This window comes from Pristis pectinata, chromosome 1 (assembly GCF_009764475.1).
Source record: "Pristis pectinata isolate sPriPec2 chromosome 1, sPriPec2.1.pri, whole genome shotgun sequence".
Taxonomy (NCBI): domain Eukaryota; kingdom Metazoa; phylum Chordata; class Chondrichthyes; order Rhinopristiformes; family Pristidae; genus Pristis; species Pristis pectinata.
The window spans coordinates 45,129,533-45,148,969 of record NC_067405.1 but is presented as its reverse complement, the minus strand read 5'-3'; the positions used below and the strand labels follow the sequence as shown (position 1 = coordinate 45,148,969).

General features: G+C 36.4%; 1 protein-coding gene across 4 annotated transcripts in view; it reads left to right on the top strand.

The window, feature by feature from the left end:
* The window catches only part of ppp1r9ala (protein phosphatase 1 regulatory subunit 9A-like A), a 76,485-nt gene that overhangs the window by 17,156 nt on the left and 39,892 nt on the right, over positions 1-19,437 (top strand). For all 4 annotated transcript variants that reach the window (XM_052030320.1, XM_052030329.1, XM_052030338.1 and 1 more), the window contains 3 exons: positions 12,350-12,482; positions 13,703-13,823; positions 15,107-15,211. In XM_052030320.1, coding sequence (XP_051886280.1) covers positions 12,350-12,482; positions 13,703-13,823; positions 15,107-15,211 — 359 coding nt within the window. The remainder of the gene's footprint in view (positions 1-12,349; positions 12,483-13,702; positions 13,824-15,106; positions 15,212-19,437) is intronic.

Here is a 19,437-nt window from a genome sequence, read left to right as displayed (position 1 = left end):
TTTAGTTGGAGAAGGCAAGAATCCAACAGTGCTGGTCAGAAGTCTTGAAATAATGGCAACTTTTTGGGTGGAAGTTTTTTTGAGGGTAACATGCTACAAAACAAAGTGTTTGCATTTGATGGAGACAAGGACTGAATTTACTAATGGTGTTTAGTTCTGTTGCATATTCTAGGCATAATCTGTCAGCAAAATCAGTGATATAGAGTGCATAGAAAATAGTAAATGTAAAACTGATTACTTAAAGATCATCATTTGTCAATTAAAAGCTTTTTTTTAAACTATGGCATAAGTTTACTAAGTATTTGGTCTAAACTAAACCAATTTAAGTATCTAGCAGTTTGCCATTTTACGACCTCTTTTATAGAACATTATTTTGTGCTGTAATTGTTTATTTAATTTCTTCTTTTGGTGTACAATTTTAAGAAATCCTTCCACTTCAGCTTGAATGAGACTTCGTTCTCCATTGTGAATGGTAGTTACACCTACTGCATTTTGGATATAAAAGAGCATTGTTCAAATTAAGTTTCCATGGTAACCTTTTAAGAATGTTGAAAGGACTCTGTATCTAGGTCACACCACCTCCTAATACCCCAAGCCTGTCTTTGTATGGTATAGACTATTAAAATAATTTTAAGTATAATGTAAGCAATAAATCCATCCGGTGTACTGTAACTCCTGGATGGAGTTCAAGTATTATTTACTACGTGTTGATAAGTAAAGCTTACTGAACATGGCATGATGCACTACATGGCCTGACTAACATGTTTGACTTTGTTATTCTGGAGGGACTGTGACCATACTCTTCATATTTGGCTGCCCAACAAAATGCACCTCCATCATATATTTACTTCCTAATGGCATGCAAGCGATGACCCTAATCAATGGCCCTACAACTGATCTAATCTCAATGCAGAGTTATCAAGCAAGGCTGCATCATTGTCTCAACATTTCTCAATCTTTCTTACTGTAATGCTGCACCTAACCTCCAACAAGCTTTCCACCATGGTGGAACTAATCTCCAGGATCAGTGGGAAAGTATGCAACCAATCTGTGTTTTTCCAGACCAGAACTAAGTTGTCTCCAGTTATAGTAAACAGGCTGTGTGCATTCTCTTTTTTTACCTGAAGAAACATCCTGACACCATCTCCCCAATAAGGCCCCTTTGGAATCTTGTATGTTTCAATGAGATGACTGCTTATTGCTCTATACTCCATTCTATCTTCAAGAGTCGAGCACCTCATCCTAGCAGTCAGTCTAGTGAATCATTGAATTTCCTCTAGGGCAAGCTCATCCTTTCTTCCTTTGAGGAGGCCAAAACTGCGCTTGGCACTTCAGGTGCATTCTCACCGAAGCTCTGTAAAGTTGTAACAAGACTTCTTTACTCTTATTCTGGATTCTCTTTGCACTGAATGGTTAGTGTATAGAATGAGGTTATTTGGCCTATTGGATCTGTACAGACTGTGTAAAAGCAATTTGACTAATCTCACTCCCTCCACCTCTACTCAGAGCCCTTCAAATTCTTTCCCTTCAGATACTGATACAGTTTCCTTTGAAAGCTACATTTAAACCTGCCTCTGATAATACCTGTGGCAGTGCATTCCAGATCCTCCACTCACTGCATTTTTTTTAAAAGTTTTTTTGCGTGTTACTTTTGATTCTTTTGGTTGTCACCATAGTTCTATGTTCCCTGTTCTTGATGCTTGCACCAATTAGAGCATTTTGTCTTCACTGTCTATACCCTTAATGATTTTAAAATCTCTCTTATTGTATCCCCTTGGAGACTTATAAGTTCCAATGAGAACAAGACATCATCTCCAATACCTGTGAATCTTAATTTGAAAAAAAACATACACAGGTGCACATGTGCACACAGAATTAGGAGCAAGCCCTAAAGCTGCTTCCTGGTCTTGTTGCATAGAGAAAAATACTGTTTCTACCCAACTTCTACGTTCATATAGTCTATCTCATACTCCTCACCTTGACTCCTCTATCTATTTCTGTAGATAGGATGCCCACCAGTATCCACTTCAAGACTGACAATTGCAGATTCCTGGATTACATTTTCTGTAAACTCTTATTTGCTGTGAATATTCAACATTGCATTTGCCTTAATTATTTGATGTTCCTTCAACTATCCTTCTTTTATGAGGACACTCAGATTCTTCTGAATATCAGCATTTAAAAAAAACATTATGTTTAAATAATTTAGCTTCCTGTTCTTCCTCTGAATTAACCTTGCATTTCTCCATTTTATACTCTATTTGGTCTCTTTTTACCCACTCACTCAGCCTATCTAGATTCCTTTGCAGATATTTGTGTATCCTCACATCTTAAATTTCCACCTATTTTTTGTGTCATCAGTAAACAAATACATGTGATGAATTTGAATTGTGTAGCTGACGTCCCAGCGTTGATCCTTGAAGCACCCCACTAATCACAGTTTGTCATCTTAAAAATGACTTGTTTATTTCTGCCCTTTGCTCAAGTGTATATGAAGCAATCCTTATCATTGTAATATGTTAATATGAGCCCTTATCTTGTGCAGTAATCTTTTATGTGGCACCTTGTGGAATGCCTTTTGGAAATGAGCTACATTGACCAGATCCTCTTTATGTACACTCAAAGAAGTATAAAATACATTTGTTTAACACAATTACCCTTTCATAAAACCATCTTGACTCTCATCATGTAGTGCTTTTCTAAGTGCTCTGCATTACTTTCATAATGGATTCCACCTTTTTCCTGACAGCTGGTGCACTCTGTAGTTTTGTTTTCTTTCTTTTCTTGAACAGCAGTGTTACATTACTGTTTTCTGATCTTTTGGAACTTTTCCAAATTTCAGAGAACTTGCCAACCCAGGAAAGACGTCTGTTATTTTTGTAGTGACCTCTCTTGTATCCCTGGTGGTGTCCAGAGGATTTGTGATCCCTTGTCCTCATTAGTTTGCCTGGTACTTGATGTCTGATGGTATTAATTATTTTAAGTTCATGACTGTTTGCTTCTTGGTTACACACTAATTTTGAGTGTCTTCTACTATGAAGATGAGTACAAAATATCTGTTCAATGTCTCTGCCATTTCAATATTTCTCAGTATTAATACTTGACTCAGATTCTAAGAGGTTAATATTCACATGTACTTGTAGCTGATTATGTAATCCGTTATTTTTTAGCATAAGCTCGTATTCAGTTTTCTTCCTATCAATTTTTTTACTTCATTTGACCTAACCAGATCATGTGGTGTTGATATTTCATTTGAGCCTCCTTTCCTCATCTAAGTCTATTCTCTCCTTCCTTGAACCACCTACCAACAAAGCAACAATTATTCTGTGCTCCTGCATGTAGGCACTCTATTTGCAGAGAACAGGTTGTTTCATCTCGTGACTAGAAAACTTTGAGAAATGTATCTGGCATACTGAAACTGAAAAACTGAAATTTTGAGATTGACAAATTAGCATAATTTACAAATCGGGCTATTTCTGAAAATTTGCCTGTAATTATTTCTTTTTTATCAAATGGTGGGTGACTAAAGGGGTTTCAGCATCACTGATGGACTAAGTTGAATGAGGTGAGCAATCCAAACAGGGATCATCATCATCAACAATTGCCAGTAAAGAGGAATGTCACAAAATTGCAGAATGGTGACGGTGTAGAAGGAGGCAATTTGACATATGGAGTTCATATTCTTATCAATGCAAGAGCTTTCTAGCTGGTTCCACTCTCCTGCCTTCTCTCCATAATTCTACCACAACAGCTTATTTCTTTCCAATACTTATTCAGGTCCCCTTTGAATATTGCTACCTGATAGTAAATTACAGATCCTAACTTCTCATTGTGCAAAAAAAATCATATTTTCTTTTTTTTTTGCTGATCACCTTCATTCTATGCCCTCTAGATAACCCTCCAGTTATCTCTTTCTATCCTTCATGAATTTAAATGCTTTTTATCCCCTCACAACCTGCTTTGTTCTAATGAGAATAATCTAGCTTCCCTAGTGTATACACTCAAAGTTACACATTAATTTATGCATGTGCTGCATACCCTGTGGCCTTGGTGAGGAATTGCATCATTTAGGTTGTGGACCACACTCCAGTTGTCTTAAAGTATGCTACATGTGCCCAGAATGGATGATTGGTTTTCCTTTAAAACCACCATGTACTGCATTAAGGCATTGCACTATGCAATAGAATGTCTAATCCTGAGTCTTTTTTTCTCTTTACAAGCTACTGGTGTAGTGCAGTTTTGGGGAAAGCAGGGCAACTCCTGATCTCTGAATTTAGTTGCATGGGCACTAGAAGTTCCCATTTAAATAACTTTTAATGGTGAGCATTGATGGTCTCTGTTATTTTTTCTGTGAAATTTGGAACATTATATTGCATTTCTTTTTAATCTTTTGGTGTCCATTGCAAAAGTATGAGTAAAGAGCACAAGCAGCATTTTCACTTTGTTTACACTTACAATTAATGGTTCCTTTTAATAAGCACAGGAATAACTTAGCAGATCAGGTAACATCTTTCTTTTTCAATCTTTTTATTAGTTTTCAAATTAATACAGATTGATATATAGCATCAATATTTATACATGTAATACAAAGAGATCAGGATAACAATCATATATAATCATAAAAAACAAAATATAAAAAAAATCTGTAGATCCAACGATCTCTTAGTAAATAAATATAATATAAAAGAAAGGAAAGAGAAAGATTTATTATATAATTTTTTTTAAAAAACAAATCAATAAAAAAATTATAAACAATATAAACTAAACAAAAAAAAACTTTTCAAAAGAAAAACAAACAACAAACAAAAAGGGGGGAAAAAACTGGGCTAAACTTTCTCAATATTATGTTGTCAAGTCCGTTCCTCCAAGTTGGAAAGTTATTGAAAGGGGATCTACATCATGTGAAAATATTGAATAAATGGACTCCAAATATCTTCAAATTTAAGCGAAGGATCACCAGTACCACTCCTAATTTTTTCCAAGTTTAAACATGATATAGTTTGAGAGAACCATTGAAAAGTAGTAGGGGGTATTGGATCCTTCCATTTAAGCAAAATGGATCGTTTGGCCATGGTTCCCTGATCGGGAACCGAACCCAGGCCGCGGCGTGCAGATCAGGTAAGGTCTGTGGAGAGAAAAATGAGTCTCCAGCATTTTCTGTTTTCAGCATCTGCAGATTTTTGCTCTTATGCCCTCTACTATGGTCAAACTAACCATTCACTTTTATTGTTGGTTAGTCATTATGAAATTCATGTGATCAATGCCATTAGCCCATTAAATGTTTGTCTTTAAATATCCTATTTTTGTATTTTGACATTTATTGAATATGGAGCTATTAGAGAAACAAAGGACTGCAGATGCTGGAATCTAGATGAAAAGACAACAAGATGCTGGAGGAACTCAGCAGGTCAGGCAGCATTTGTGGAGAAAAGCAGATGGTCAACTTTTAGGGTCAGGACCCTTCTTCAGGACTGAAGATAGGAAAAGGGGAAGCCCAATATATAGGGGGGAACAGCAGTGATAGGTGGACAAAAGAGGGGAGGCAGGGTGGGCACAAGGTGCTGATAGGTAGATGCAGGTAAGAGATAGTGATAGGCAGATGTGGGAGGATGGGAGAGCAGATCCACCAGGGGATGGTTTGGCATGAACATTGAATTCTCCCACTTTAAGTAAACCAATCCCCCCCCCACCCCTCCTTTTCTTCCTTTTTCTAGCATATCTCTCTTTTTTCTCTTCGCCATTTTTCTCTCTCTCCTTTTCCATTACTCCCCTCCCCCCATGCCACCTGCCTCCATACCTTTGACCCATCCTCTGATGGATCTGCTCTCCCCTCCTCTCCCGCATCTGCCTATCACTGTCTCTTACCTACATCTACCTAACACCACCTTATGCCCATCTCCGCCTCCCCTCTTTTGTCCACCAATCACTGCTCTGTTTCTCCCTATATATTGGGCTTCTGTCCTTCCTGTCTTCAGTCCTGAAGAAGAGTCCTGACCTGAAACATTGACTGTCTGCTTTTCTCCATGGATGCTGCTTGACCTATTGAGTTCCTCCAGCATCTTGTTGTTTTTTCATGGAGATGTTGTTGGACAGGTTATCTTTTTCTTTGCTTTGGCTTGATGACTAAAAGTTTCCCATTATTTTAAATGACTGTATGCACAGAAATAATTATTTAATCAAGATTATTTTCAGAAAAGGTAGGAATTTGCATTTTTTAAATTTAAAATCTTAAGGATCTTCCAGAAAACCATGGAGGAAAATATGAAGTAAACGATCCTAACTGATCTCGCAAAATTAAAAACCTGAGCAGATCTAAACATCAGAAAAAATAGATATAGCAGCAAAGATAATTTTTTGTTTGTACAAATTGGACTTTGAACTCATTTATAGCAGTACAAGTTATTAACCTGCAGTGAAATGAGAATAACTGGTTCCTTATTAGGATGGGATCTATTTAAACTTGGCCAGACCTTTATGTATGTGCTGGGTAAAGATTTTTAAAAGTATTTTGCCGGAGACAGATATTTACTGGTGGCAAGCCCTTTGGAGCATGCTGCTTGTTCCAGCATGTCCCTAGGCACATAGTTTCGATGTGGGGTAGACTCCAGGTGATCGAAGCCCTGTGTACCACAGGTCTTTCTGACCATGTGGTCATCAATGTTGCTGAATGGTGAAGTTCAGTGGGGTATCCTGGTACTTCTGTCCAATCATTTTAAAACAATGAACCTAATTAATTTATTATTAATATATCGTTGATACATTTTACTAAATTATGGCGCAGGACGAAAACAGGCCCTTTGGCCCAACTCATCCATGACAACCAAGTTGTCTATCTGAGCTCGACCCATTTGCCTGCATTTGGCCCACGTCTCTCTAAATATTTTCTATCCAACATCTAAATGTCTTTTATATGTAATTGTACCTACCTCTATAGCTTCTGGCATCTCGTTCCCTAGATCCACCACCCACTGAGTGGAAAAAATTGCCCCTCAGGTCCCTTTTAAATCTTTTCCTTTTCACAAACTTATGCCCTCTAGTTTTAGATCCCCCAACCCTGTGAAAAAGGCTGTGACCATTCATCCCCCTCGCGATTTTATGAACTTCTATAAGGTCACACCTCAGCCTCCTATGCTTAAAGGGAAAAAAAGGCCCAACCTATCCAGCATCTCCTTATAACTCAAGCCCTCTAGTCCCAGCAATATCCTCATGAATATTTTCTGCATCCCTTCCCGCTTAATGGCATCCTTCCTAAAGTTGGGCAATGTGAACTGCACTCCAAGTGTGGTTTCAGCAATGATTTTTACAGTTGTAACATGACGTCCCAGTTCCTGTACTCAGTGCCCTGACTGATGAAGGCAAGCATGTGTCACGAACCAGCAACAAAAGAAACACACTGAGCATGATTCAGTGTTAAAAACTATTTTATTAATTACTACTTATGATAATACGTAAAATAAAAGTAAAAATGTTAGTATGTTAGAATTCAAAAATGTTAAACCTCGAACGTTAACCCCAAAACTAAACTCTTCGTGTGTGTGTGTGACAAAGTCCCAAACTCCAAGTTCCGGAATGGTTCTTAAAGTTCAGTTCCGCAAGTCATAAGGTGAAACATGAGCAAGGGCTTCTTCAACAACCACCGTTGTCTGAAGATAAGACGTAGATGTAGAGAAACATAGAGAGAATAAATACGAAATCCAAATGTTCCACGATGGAACCCAAACGACACTTCAGTGTTTACTCAGTAGTGACTCCCTCACCCCGAAAAGCATCCGAATTGTGGTCGTCCACACACAAATACCTGTTTCCTTCTACAGGTCAGCAACAAAGTGAACTCCACCGGATTACTTCCAACTTCCATACATGGATTTCAGTGGCAAACACAGTTATTGTTTCTCATCCATCGATAGAGAAAACAAGCAGGCTGGTGTCTCTCTCCCTTCTCTCTCTCTCCTTCTTCTGACTTCTCCAACAACGTCATTACGTCCTTTATCTTCTATTGACGTAAGCACGCCCCACACACACATACACACACACACTCTCTATCTTAAAGGGACTTTCACTGAGTCCGTAACACATGCCAAACGTCATTTTCACCACCCTGTCTACCTGTTTCTGCATTTTAAGGGGTACCTGTACCCCTAGGTGTCTCTGTTCTGCAGCACTCTCCAGGGCCCTACCATTTACTGTGCAAGTCCTGCCCTGGTTTAATTTGCCAAAGTGCAGCACCTTGCACTTATCTGAGTTAAATTCCATTTGCTATTCTTTAGCCCACTTCCTCAGTTGATCGAGATCTCATTGTAATCTTAGATAACCCTTTACACTGTCCACTCTACAACCAGTTTTGGTTGGTGTCATCTGCAAACTTACTAACCATGTCAGCTGCATTCTCATCCAAATTGCTAATATCTCGTTTGAATGCAAACAACAGTGGACTCAGCACCAGTCCTTGTGACACCTCTGGTCACAGGCCTCCAGTCTGAAAATCAACCCTCCACTACCACCCTCTTCCACCAAGCCAATTAAAGTTAGCTAGCTCACCCTGGATCCCACGTGATCTAATGTTCTGGACCAGCCTACCACGCAGGACCTTGTCAAAGGCCTTGCTAAAGTCCATGTAGATAATGTCCACCACCCTACCCTCATCAATTCTCTTCGTAACCTCTTTTTTAAAAAAAACTCAAATTTGTGAGACACAATTTTCCATGTACAAAGCCATGCTAACTATCCCTAATCAGTCCTTGCCTTTCCAAATGCTGGTAGATCCTGTCCCTCAAAATCCCCTCCAGTTACTTTCCCACCAATGATGTTAGGCTCACTGGCCTGTGGTTCCCTGGCTTGTCCTTGCAACCCTTTTTAAATATTCACCGCCCTCCAGTCTTCTGGTACCTTAGTCTGTGACTAAAGATGATGGAAATATTTCTGCCAGGGACCCTGCAATTTCTGCTCTAGCTTCCCATAACATCCTATGATACACTTTGCCATGTCCTGGGGATTTATCCATCTTTTCTTTTTCAATCTTTTTATTAATTTTCAGATTAATACATATAACATCGGTAATTATACACGTAATACAAAGAGATCGGGAGGACAATCATGACATATATAATCATAAAAAATAAAAAAAAATTCTAGGCCTACGGTTTCTTGGTAAACGAATATATTACAAAAAGAAAGTCAAAAGGAGAAAGAAAAAGATTTATTATATATAAAAATAAACCCTAAGTCAAAAACAAAAATTGTAAGTAATAAAACAAAACAAACTAAATCAAAAATTTCAAAAGAAAAAAACTGGACTGATAATCCTCGATGAACAAAGAGCATTATTATGTCGTCAACTCCGCTCCTCTAAATTCAAAGATTATTGAAAAGGGATCTATATCATATGAAAATATTGAATAAGTGGACTCCATATTTATCCATCTTTGAGACCACCAGCACCTCCTCTTTTGTGATGTGGATATATTTCAAGACGTCACTATCCATTTCTCTTAATTCCTTCGCTTTCATGACCTTCACTCTCATCCTTGTAGTTAGCTGTCTTACAGTTAATGTACTACTGACCTGTGAGGTTAGAAAATTTTGCAATTTTAAGGCTGGATATTGAACACAATAAGTATCCGAGAAGAAAATTGAAACTCATGGGTATAAGATGTATTAAATCTCATTTATGAAAAAGATCATTCAGGTTACCTTGGACATTATATGAGAAACTTTCCAGTCTTGTATAATATAGAGGAAGGCAATTGCACAGGAGGTCAGCGTGGCAATAAATTACTGCAAGCAGGAAAGAACAGCTTATTTGGTGTATTTCATAAGTCGCCCTAAACATTTATTCCCTTTGCTACCGTCACATAGTAGCCGAAGTGTGTTCCAGCTTCAGTTATTTGCTTGGGTTACTCCGACAGCCCCTGCCAGTCCTGCAGCCTCTACCACTGTGCACACAGGAATGCATGTTGTCCTGCAAGTAGCGCATCAACCTGACTTGGATATGTATCACTTCATCATCACTGACTCTAAATCCTGGAGCTCTCTATTCAGTAGCTCTGTGGTAATACCTTTGTCAGGACTGCAGTAGTTCAAGAAGTTGGCCCGCCACCACTTTAAAGGACCGTTAGGAGTGTGCAGTAATACCCACATTCAAAAAAATAAATGAATTAAAAAGAAAATAGGTCTGAAATTATATTTCCAGAGAAGAATTTTGCACAACTCTGCTGAAAGTTCAAAAGCTCAATTAGAGTCATAGAGTAGTACAGCATTGAAACAGGGTCTTTGGCCCAACTTGCCTATGCTGACCAAGATGTGTATCTGAACCAGTTCCATTTGCTGGCATTTGGCCCATATCCCTCTAGGTCCTTTCTATCCATGTACCTGTCGAAATGTTTTTTTAATGATTGTAATTGTACCTGCCCCTACAGCTTCCTCTGGCATCTCGTTCTGTATACCCACCACCCTCTGTGTGAAAAAGATGCCCCTCTGGTCCCTTTTAAATTTTTCCCTTCTCATCTTAAATCTATGCCTGCTAGCTTTAAATGCTCCAACCCTGAGAAAAAGACTGTGACGGTTCACCTTATCTACTCCCCTCATGATTTTATATACCTCTTTAGGGTCACCATTTCAACTGCTGTGATCCAGGGGAAAAAGTCCCAGCCTGTCAAGCCTCTTATAACTCAAGCCTGCACTTCTGTTAACATCCTCGTGAACCTTTTCTGCACCCTTTCCAGTTTAATGTTGTCCTTCCTATGGTTGGATGACCAGAACTGCACAGAATACTCCCAAGTATGGTCTCACCAATGTCTTGTACAGTTGCAACGTAACATCCTACCTCCTATACCCAATGCTCTGATTGATGGCAAATGTGCCAAACATCATCTTCACCACTTTGTCTACATGTGTTGCCAAATTTATTTAATTTGTATTGAAACACCTCGAGAAATAATTTTGTGAGAATTATGCATTTTTGAACTTGAAAAATGACATTTCATTTTTATTTTTATCTCATATCTAAATGATCACAATATTCATACATTCATACAAATTACTATTTTGTCAAATAACATACGTTTTGTGGTTAAGTTTACACAACAGAGATTACAAACACTTGGCATCTTTTTGGCATACCAATTATATTCTTCCCAGGAGTGGTAGATTCATTTCATGTGATGTGAGTTTTGGTATGGGTTTTCAATATTCATTTTCCAGATCCATACATTACTGCAGAACATTAATAACCATCTAAACTTGTGATACCTGAACTACCAAATCCTTCTGCTCTTCCACAATGCCTGGCCTTTACCCATGAAGTGTGTGTGTATATGTGTGTGTGTATATATATGTGTGTGTGTGTGTGTGTATATATGTATGTGTATATGTATGTATATATAGATACACACACACACACACACACACACACACACACGTGTGTGTATCTCTCGCTCTCTCTTATATGAAAAATATGTGTGTGTATGAATAAAACCAAAATGTGGTACTTTGTATGTGTTAATTTTAATTCGGTGTGCCATCTTTTCCCTATTTTACCATTTTATTGGCATTGATTTGCAATTTCTTGGACATGGAGCCGATATGGGAAGCACAGTTAAATAGTCATCACAACTAACTACTTTTCCTCTTATTTCTGGATTATGTGCAGATTCTGTCATCACTCCCCAGTCCTTTATCCAAATAAATCGGAACCAGAACAGAATAAAATATACTAAGCATTTTATTCTAAAGATTTACTAAACTTTTTTAAAAGCATACTGTTGTGGATGTATAATCTTTGTGTCATTTTATCTTTATATTTTACCTTGGATTGTTTAGTTATCTTTCTATGATTCACCCATTGCCGGGGACTGGCAGCAGCTGCTTCATGAGTTGACAGACAAACCATATCTTGTGGTCTCTCTCATCACCTCCTGTTAGATGTGATGGAAGCTATTATTTCTTTCCTCAGCTGCACGGCTCTCCCCAGCCTAGAGATTTCTCTATGGTAACAAGCTCAATGGCGGTCACTGGTTAGGTTGAATGAGTATCCTGAAATGGAAATCTGGGAGAGGACTGTTAACATTTAATTGCTTTTGGAGTGCAGTCACCTTTGCATAGGGAAATGCATCAAACAGAAGGCACAGCAAATGAAAGGAATGAATAGAGTCTTTTTGACAGTGGAATGTTGACTAGGAACATGAAATATCATGGCGTGATTTATTATACAGATGGGTTTTAGTTTAATAGATTGCATTGGTAATAAACTTTTTGTACAGAGATTGAATTTATACTTTCTGAATGAAATTAGTTGATTTGAAATTAAATGACTGTTGGAAAATGCTTGTAATTTCACCATCTTTTTTTGCAGGTTTACAGTACCTATTCAAATGATGATTATGATAGGCGAAATGAGGAAGTTGACCCTGTGGCAGCATCAGCAGAATATGAATTGGAGAAGAGGGTGGAAAAAATGGATGTTTTTCCAGTTGAAATTGAGAAGGGTGAGTTTTTAAAGTAGTGATTGTTGTTGGCTCTCTTTTCCATCTTCATCAACTATCAATTTGTTGTTTCAAAAATATCAGATCTATTTAGAGAGCATCAGATAATGAAAATATGACATGCATTTGGAAAGACATTTAATTCCAACAACTTTAATTGTTAACTGTAAAAGTGAACCTTTTTTCAGCCTCCTCTTACAAAAAATATCATAATCTAATGTGCAGAAGGATATCCGCCACAGAAAGTTGCAGTGGTGTTTTTTCAGGGTGATGTGAGGAGTTGTTTGAATGCATAAGTCAAAAGAAAATGTGTTACATTTCTGATGCATCCGTCATTTACTTTTTGTTGATTCCCAATGAGGAAAGAGATGTGTGTTGCACACTATCAGTGGAACAATGGGTTCCGATTATTTATTTGTTCATTCATGGGATATGGACATCGCTGATGATATAACATTAATTGTGCATCCCTAATTGCAATTAAGAATGACTCCCTTTTGAGGTTCTGGAGTGATGTATAGTTTAGACTAGGTAAGGATGGCATACTTCCTTCCCTGAAAGATCTGAGTGAACTGGATAGATTTTTTTATAACTATCTGATAGTTTTAATGGTTACTGTTATTGAGATGAGCTTTTAAAATTTCACATCTATTTAATTACTTTAATTTAAATTCTGGAGCTACCATGGTGAATTCAGACTCGTGTCTGTAGCTCAATGGCCCAAAACTCTGGCTGTTCAGCAACTTAACTGCTACATGACTGTACCCCAAGATAACATTTATGCAGCTATTCGAAAATGATGCAAATTCTTAATCAAAATATTTCTGAAGTTCAGCACTACCACTGAATATTTTTAAAACCTAAATTGAAGCCTTTACAATTACAGCTAGTTCATTACCTAGACCAAAATTTGTGACAGTTGCACTCATATCTTTAGATTCTAGTGGCATAGCTGTCAGCTATCAAACTGCTTCAAATCTAGAATTGATTTTCTAACTCATCAGCCTTCTTACATTTCTCCTCATACCTATTTCTTTGATGTTGTCATAACTTGCATTGTCTGACTCCTTGTGCCCAAGCTACTGCTTGATATTTGGCTTTAACCACATCATCATACACTATTTTAAAGGACATGAGGATATTTCACTACAGCAGAAAATAAGTGAACATAGTCATTGCTTTACAACGAATGAACTTTGTGTAAAAATGTATCTAAAATTTAGGTGAAGGTGGACTTGGAATTAGCATTATTGGAATGGGTGTTGGTGCAGATCAAGGACTTGAAAAATTGGGAATTTTTGTGAAGACTATCACTGAGGGTGGAGCTGCATATAAAGACAAACGGTAAGACATTAACCAGTTAATTTATCATCTTTACAATTTGGTGCATCTACACTTGGATTGATTTAGCCACAGACTTTTGTGTTCTAGCATTTTTGAATGATATGGAATTAAGAGTGAAATATGCTGTGTTTGCAAGTGAAGGATGAGTTCATAAACCATTTTAATCTTAAAATTGCAAATCATTTTCTGAAATCAGACTAGGTAACTTGTACAGCCTAGCATATTTTGTATTTCTTGTACTACTCTAATACCTAGAGAAACAAAGATCATCAATCCAAAGTATCTACAAAACTGTTTATTGCTCACTGCTCACCCACTTGCTAAATCTGTTTTTACCTTGAGCAGGTCCACTGGTATAAATGTCCATAAAGAAGCCAACAATAACCTGATCAGTAAGGCCCTGAGTACTCATAATCCCACACAAGTGGTTTGATAACAGTTGTGAAATTAAAAATGTTCAATAACTATTAAAAATGAGTGATTGACTTACAAAATATTTTCAGAATGATGAAGTTTATTAAAAAAATCATAACCCTTTAAAGTGTTAGAAGACAACTAAAACAAACACATTTAAATTAACTCTATTAAATCAAGAAATTACCTGTAACTTGTCTATCTTCTATGCAGTATCCCCCTCCATCAAAACGTATGGAGTCATTGCATCTGCACCTGGTCTAACCTGCATTGTTTGTTAAATCAGTAGGCAGATTTCCTATTGGAACTGTCAGAATCTTGTCTGAAATTTTGGGTCATTCTGTTTATTATTGAATTCAAACCAGTGTCTTCAATTTTTAGAAACTTGTATAATTCCAACAAATTCAGTTAAAGAAGGGTTTTTAGGATTTCAATAATAATTCCTTCAAAGGGATTCTTAATTTATAATGGTTACATTGTACTGTAATAGTATAATTATCATTTAAAGCTTCAGAGCTCTTTGTGGTTGCACATTAATTCAAAGTTATTATTGTCATTTCCTGTATTCTGTCATTAACAGGCATTTTAATGATGGATATGTTATTGATTTTCTTGTAACTCAGATATAAGCATGATCTATTTCAAAGCAGCATTGTTCTTTGCGTATCTAAAACTGTAGAGTGAAAAAAATAGCCTTTTTATTATTTGCTTAACTTAAACTGAGAAAAATGAGAAATCTGTTTCATTTTAATGAATCAAATAATAATTGCCTTGTTACTATAGTTTGCTCATTGAAACTGCTTGAAATTCACAAGATAAAATATACTGTATCACAGGGTGTAGAATTTGTATTCTTTGTTTTATTGCAGAATCCAGGTAAATGATCAGATAGTTGAAGTGGATGGTGTCAGTTTGGTTGGGGTTACACAAATGTTTGCGGCCACTGTATTGAAGAACACCAAAGGCATGGTCAGGTAAGTAGTTATAATAAATCAAATTATACAGATGAGGTGATGGTCTTGCATCAGTATTTTCATTTATATATTTAACTTGCTTCAGTTTGTTAAAATTGGAGTATGAATGCCATTAGTATTTTCATAGCATGAACATTCTTCCTGCTTTAATATTAACTTGACTAATTTTGTTTCTTACACTGTAAGAGACGGTGCAACAGCACAATGATTATGTTCTTGCCGTTGTGATCTAAGGCCCTGGACTATTGCTGTTTTCAAATGAGTTCATATGCAGTACCTTGTAAATTTAAATGCAATTAATTACCTTAGTCTGGAACAATAAGCTAGTATCAGCATTGATAACCAAAATATAACTGGATTTTCGAGTTTATTAATGTCCTGAAGGGAGCCAGATTTCCTTTCCCAAGCTGGTTTGGCTCACATAACCTCAGACTGAAGCAAGTACTTAACTGCTTTCTTAAATTGTCCAGCAAGACAGATGGCAATTATATCTACAGTATTTATGTGGCTGATCCAGATAAACCTTCCTGGTGACCTTCGGGATATTATGTTGGGGAATTTGATAATGATAATGTCATTGACTGTTCAGGAGAGATAGTTAGAAATGGTCATTACTGAGGACTTGTGCGACCTGCATGGTACGTGTACCTATACGTCCAAGCCTGAATTCAACATCAGTAAAATTACAAATCAATATTGCTGTAAGGAACAAGTTAATTGCTATCCTGGTACTGAGATAATTGGCATCCAGCAACCACAACCATTCTTCTTTATCCCAGCAGTGACTCCAAGCAGTGGACTGGTAGTCCCTAATTGCGATGGCTTTCAGTTTTTACCAGTGCTCCTTAATATCACACTCAGTCAAATGTTGTCAAGGGCATAGATTCTCACCTTACCTTTGGAATTTGGCTCATTCATTTATGTGTGGGTCAATGTCGTAATAAAATCTGAAACCAAATGAACTTGGTGAAATCCAAATGGGCATTGATGAGCAGAGTATTGGTAGCTGACCAAATAAAAAAAACTGCAAAAGCTGGTAATCTGAAAAACAAAGTGCCAGAAATACTCACGGGTCAGGCAGCATCTGGCAGAGAGAAACAGATTTAACGTTTCTTCTTTTTCATTCTTTTTATTAGTTTTCAAATTAATACAGATTAATTTATAACATCAATGTTTGTAATGTAATACAAAGAGATCAGGAGAACAATCATGGCCTAGATCATCATAAAGAACAATAAAATATAAAAAATTCTATAGATCCAACGATCTCTTGATAAATGAATATAATATAAAAGAAAGGAAAGAAAAAGATTTATTATATAAATAAAAAAAGAGAAAAAAATCCCCAAATCAGTAAGAAAAATTATAAACAATATATCAAACCAAACTAAGCTAAACAGAAAAATTTCAAAAAGAAACAAACAAAAAAAAAAAGACTGGACTAAAATTTCTCAGTAGAAACAGAGCAATATTATGTCGTCAACTCCGTTCCTCTAAGTTGGAAAGTTATTGAAAGGGGATCTATATCATGTGAAAATATTGAATAAATGGACTCCAAATATCTTCAAATTTAAGTTAAAAAAATTCAGCTGTATATCCGTCAGGGCCGGGTGCTTTACCCGAGTTCATTGAAAATATTACTATCTTTATTTCTTCCTCCGGAATGGGAGCATCTAATCTAGAACATTCATTTAAAGATAATTGGGGAATCTTCAGATCTCTTAAAAATTCATGCATTAATGTAGGATCCTCAGGGGATTCTGATTGGTATAAAGAAGAATAAAATTCTTGAAAGGATTTGTTAATTTGAACCTGATCTATTGTGTAGGTACCATCTGGTTTACGAATTTTATTAATCTGACGTTTAGATAAAGTAGCTTTCAATTGGTTGGCCAATAATTTACCAGATTTGTCACCATGTATATAAAATTGACTTTTGTTTTTAAGTAGTAGATTTTCAATTGAAGATGTTAATAATAAACTATGTTGTAATTGAAGTTCTGTTCTCTTTTTAAAAAGCTCCAGATTAGGAGTATCAGAATTTTTTTTATCGATTTCTTTAATCTTGTCAGTCAATATACGTATTTCATTATTAGTTTGTTTTTTCAATCCAGTGGAATATGAAATAATTTGACCACAGATATATGCTTTAAAAGTATCCCATATTATCCCACTGGAGATTTCTTCAGTAAAATTAGTTAATAAGAAAAATGAAATCTGTTCTTTAATAAATTGGACGAAATCTAAGCCTTGTAATAGAGAAGGGTTAAATCGCCATTGTCTGACATCAAAGGATACATCTGGTAATTTAATTGATAATCTCAATGGTGCATGATCAGAAATGGCAATTGCATCGTATTTACAGTCCATAGTAAGTGGAGCTTGTCTAGCATCAATTAAAAAAAATCAATCCTCGAGTAATTATGGTAGACATGAGAAAAGAGTGAAAATTCTTTGTCATATGGGTGTAGAAATCTCCAAACATCTAAGATTCCAGATTCAACTAAAAAGGAATTAATAAAGACAGCGGATTTGTTTGGAAGTACAGATTTTGACACAGATCTATCCATTGAAGAATTTAGACAGCAGTTAAAATCTCCACCCATAATCACAGTGTATTCATTTAAATTAGGAAAAAATGCAAACAGATGTTTAAAAAATTCAGGGTGATCTACATTGAGTGCATAAACATTAACCATAACAACTTTTTTGTTATGAAGTAGACCAGTAATTAATAAAAATCTACCATTTGGGTCTGATATTGTCTCATGATGGACAAAGGAAATTGAGGAGGCTATAAAAATTGAAACTCCTTTCACCTTTGCTTGTGAATTTGAATGGAACTGTTGACCCCTCCAAAATCTAAAAAAAAAGTTGATTATCTTTCTTCCTGATATGAGTCTCCTGAACGAAAATGATCTGAGCGTTTAATCTATAAAAAAATTTTAAAGATCTTCTTGCGCTAAACCGGATTGTTTAAGCCGTTAACATTCCATGAAATAAAATTAATAGTCTTTCCATTTTAACAAATTAAAAAACATATGGTATGTAAAGGGTTAATCTTGGTATATTCGAGTCTTACCAGCAGGAAGAAGTAAAAAAAAGTTCAGAGGAAGCAGATATGACGACAATTTAGAAAAATTTGTAGTTTAGCCCAGAAGAAAAAAAACCTAAAAACAGCCCCACCCCCCTCCTCCAACAGCCTGAAAGCTGGCCAATAGACAGCCAGAAAGCTACCCTCTAATTGAACTAACCCCAGTTCTATTGGTGGCAGTAGTCCAAATTGAAAAATATATAAACCACCCATGTTTGGTCTAGAGGTGAACAACATAATCCAAACAAAGATATCGAACTAACAACATAGTTGTGGGATTGAAACAGAGCCAAAGGGTGTTAACAGTCGACATCTAAAAAATACAGTTTAATAATTATTTCGAAAAGAAAGCAAACGATCAGTCATTTTGTTAGATTCTTAATTATTATTAAAACAAAACATTAAAAATATTAAAAGAAGGAAAAAGGGTTTAAATCTAAAAATTAATTGGATAATAAAGCAAGTAGGTGGTAAATCAAAGGAAAAACACTGTCTCTTCTGCATTTCTTAGCTTCTAAAATTAAAAGCTAGTTCAGAAGAAATTCCTCGGCCTCTTGGACGGATTTAAACCATATGCGAGATTTATCAGGTAGTGTAATTCTCAACCTTGCTGGGAATAATAATGCAGGATGGTAATTGCTTTGACAGAGACGAGCTATAATTGGTTTGTAGGTTAGCCTTTCTTTCATAACTTCTGGGGTGTAATCTTAAACTATTTGAAACTTCCATTGTTTAAATTGAATCATTCCACATCCACGAGCGGTACGAACCAAGAGTTCCTTGACGTTGACGTAATGAAATCTCAATATTACTGGCCGAGGTTTTTGATCTGGAGCAGGTTTGGATCGTACTGCTCTGTGAGCTCTATCCAGAATGGGCTGAACAGGGAACACTTCGGAACCAAACACATCGACCAGAAGTTTAGAAAAGAATTCTGTAGGGTTACAGTCTTGGTGTTTTCTGGAAAATTGATGATTCTTAAATTTTTCCTCCTGCTGCGTCCTTCCAGGTCGATGATCCTCTGTTGTTGCTTTTCCAGGTTTTGCTTGGTCGTAATTAAGACTTTTTCAAGTGAATGGAGTTTGGCATCTCTCTCTTTACCAGCATGGTCGAGTTCAGCAATTAGTTGCAT